Source organism: Orycteropus afer, unplaced genomic scaffold, assembly GCF_000298275.1.
Source record: "Orycteropus afer afer isolate SDZICR_OR568_19922 unplaced genomic scaffold, OryAfe1.0 scaffold00376, whole genome shotgun sequence".
NCBI lineage: Eukaryota > Metazoa > Chordata > Mammalia > Tubulidentata > Orycteropodidae > Orycteropus > Orycteropus afer.
In genome coordinates, this window is record NW_006921963.1 from 2296284 (window position 1) to 2298429 (window position 2146).

The window sequence follows — 2146 nt, forward strand, 5'->3', positions numbered from 1 at the left end:
AAAATAACCATAGTAAATATTTACGGACCCAGTGACGGAGCTCCTAACAGAAGAAACTTTGCCATCGAAAGCAAACGGAAAACAGTTCTATTCTGATGCATGTGAGTCTAAAATGACTTAGTGGCAACTGTTTGTTTTTTTTATTTAAACTGTCTGGTAGCCTTGAGCCAAGATTAAAAGGAAGTGGACCATGTCCCCTACTTCTCTACTATGCTCAGTTCTTAACAAAACCTCAGTGTACCATGGCACTTCACTGAGAAGTACGCACTCTGGGGCACACACTGTCCCAAAGACCAAGAGCCACACCCTGGGAGAGACTGACCTGCACAAGTTGGTGAGAGGGCAGGACTTAAAGGCCCAGATCGCTGCAGTGAGCCCTCCAGGGTGTGAACCCAGGTTCCTCCATCAACTTGCTCTTTCTCCATAATCAAGTTACTCAACCTCTCTGGGCCTGTTTCAGCACCCACACCCACTCCTCCTTTCCAGGCACATGAAAAGGGTACACTTCTCATCCCTCTGTAATGAGGCGGGGCCATGTGACCAGATCTAGCCAATGAAATGTGTGCAGAAGTAATGCCCTTTTCTGGGCCAAGGCATTTAAAAGCCAGTGTGCTGTGTGCCTCCGTGCGCTCTCGTTGCCTGGGCTTCCCTGAGAGCTTCTCTCCCTCAACTGCTGAGTAAGAAATATAATACAGTTGTTGCACTGAGCTCCTGGCGTAGTTGTTCCTGTAGCACATGTCAGTCTAGAGTGTCCAACACATACCTTACAGGGCCAGGAAAGGATGGAACGAGATAATTCAAAGCACAGAGCTTCAAGCCATTGCCGACAAGTTGACTCAGATTCATGGGGACCCCCATGTGTCAGAGTAGAACTGTGTCCCACAGGGTTTTCAATGGCTGATGTTTTCAAAGTAGAATTGTGAGGCCTTTCTTCCCAGGTGCCTCAGGTAGACTTGAACCTCCAACCCTTCGGTTACCAGCCGATCAACAATAACATAACCACCATCATCGTCATTGTAGTCATTATTGTGCTAGTGGTAGTATTCTGTGGTTTTGTTGTTTTTCATTCTTCTTCCTGAAACTCCCTGAAAAATTCCTTCCCTCCCTCTGCTGTCTGTACCACACAGTGCCTTAAGCATGCATAAACAATGAAATATTGGCTACAGTTATTACTTTTATTATTCCCTCTCCTGGACCCCAGAGGTACCTAGGCCTGATAGATTAGCTGACATCTACCGAGTCAAGAACACAAGGTAGAGAAGTGAGAAGCATCAGGACCCACAACCGCAAGGACTTCTCAGAGCCTGGTGCCATATAACCCCCCACCAGATCAGCTGCTGACCTGTGACGTGTGGCACGTTCTGTGGCGATGTCCTCAAGGTGGAACTCAGCCCAAGGGTCAGGCATGTGCTTGGCCTTCTCGATTGCATGCTTCCAGGCTTCCTGTAGGAGGCAAAGGAGAGTGTTAGACCCAGACCAGGGCCCCTGGACAGCCTCCTCCACCCTGCTATTTCCCTGGTATCTCCTACCTCTTGGGAGATAGACAGCATCCAACCCAAAAAACAAACCCATTGCCACTGAGCCAGTTTCAATTCATAGTGACCCCATGAGACAGAGAACTGCCCTATGGGGTTTCCAAAGTGGTAATCTTTTTTTTTTTTTAAAGGCTGTAGTGTTTATGGAAGTGGACCAACACATTTTTCTCCCATGGAGCAACTGGTGGGTTCAAACTGCTGACCTTTCAGTTAGCAGTTGAGCAGTTAACACAGCATCCAAAACTAAAACCAAAACCAAACTTATGGCCATCGGGTTGATTCCAACTCACAGCAACCCCCTTTGGGTTTCCAAGGCAGTAAATCTTTACCGAAGTAGATAGCCCAGTCTTTCTTCCATGGAGTGGCTGAAGGGTTTGAACCGCCAACCTTCTGGTTAGCAGTTAAATGCCTTAGGCACTATGCTACCAGAGCTCCTTTCAGACAGCATTAGTGAGAGGGAAACACTTCCATCCATTATCCCTTCAAGAAGCATTGATGGTGAAGCAGTTAAGTGTTCAGTTGCTCGCTAAAGAATAATGTAGAATCTGCAAAACACCGCATAACGTGGATGAACTTGGAGGACATTATGCTGAGCGAAATAAGTCAGTCAC

General features: G+C 47.2%; 1 protein-coding gene across 1 annotated transcript in view; it reads right to left on the bottom strand.

Annotated features, from left to right (window-relative positions):
* EEF2K (eukaryotic elongation factor 2 kinase) overlaps nt 1-2146 on the bottom strand; it is a 157604-nt gene that overhangs the window by 74919 nt on the left and 80539 nt on the right. The window contains exon 2 of the mRNA XM_007953195.1: nt 1343-1443. Within this exon, the coding sequence (XP_007951386.1) occupies nt 1343-1443 (101 nt within the window). The remainder of the gene's footprint in view (nt 1-1342; nt 1444-2146) is intronic.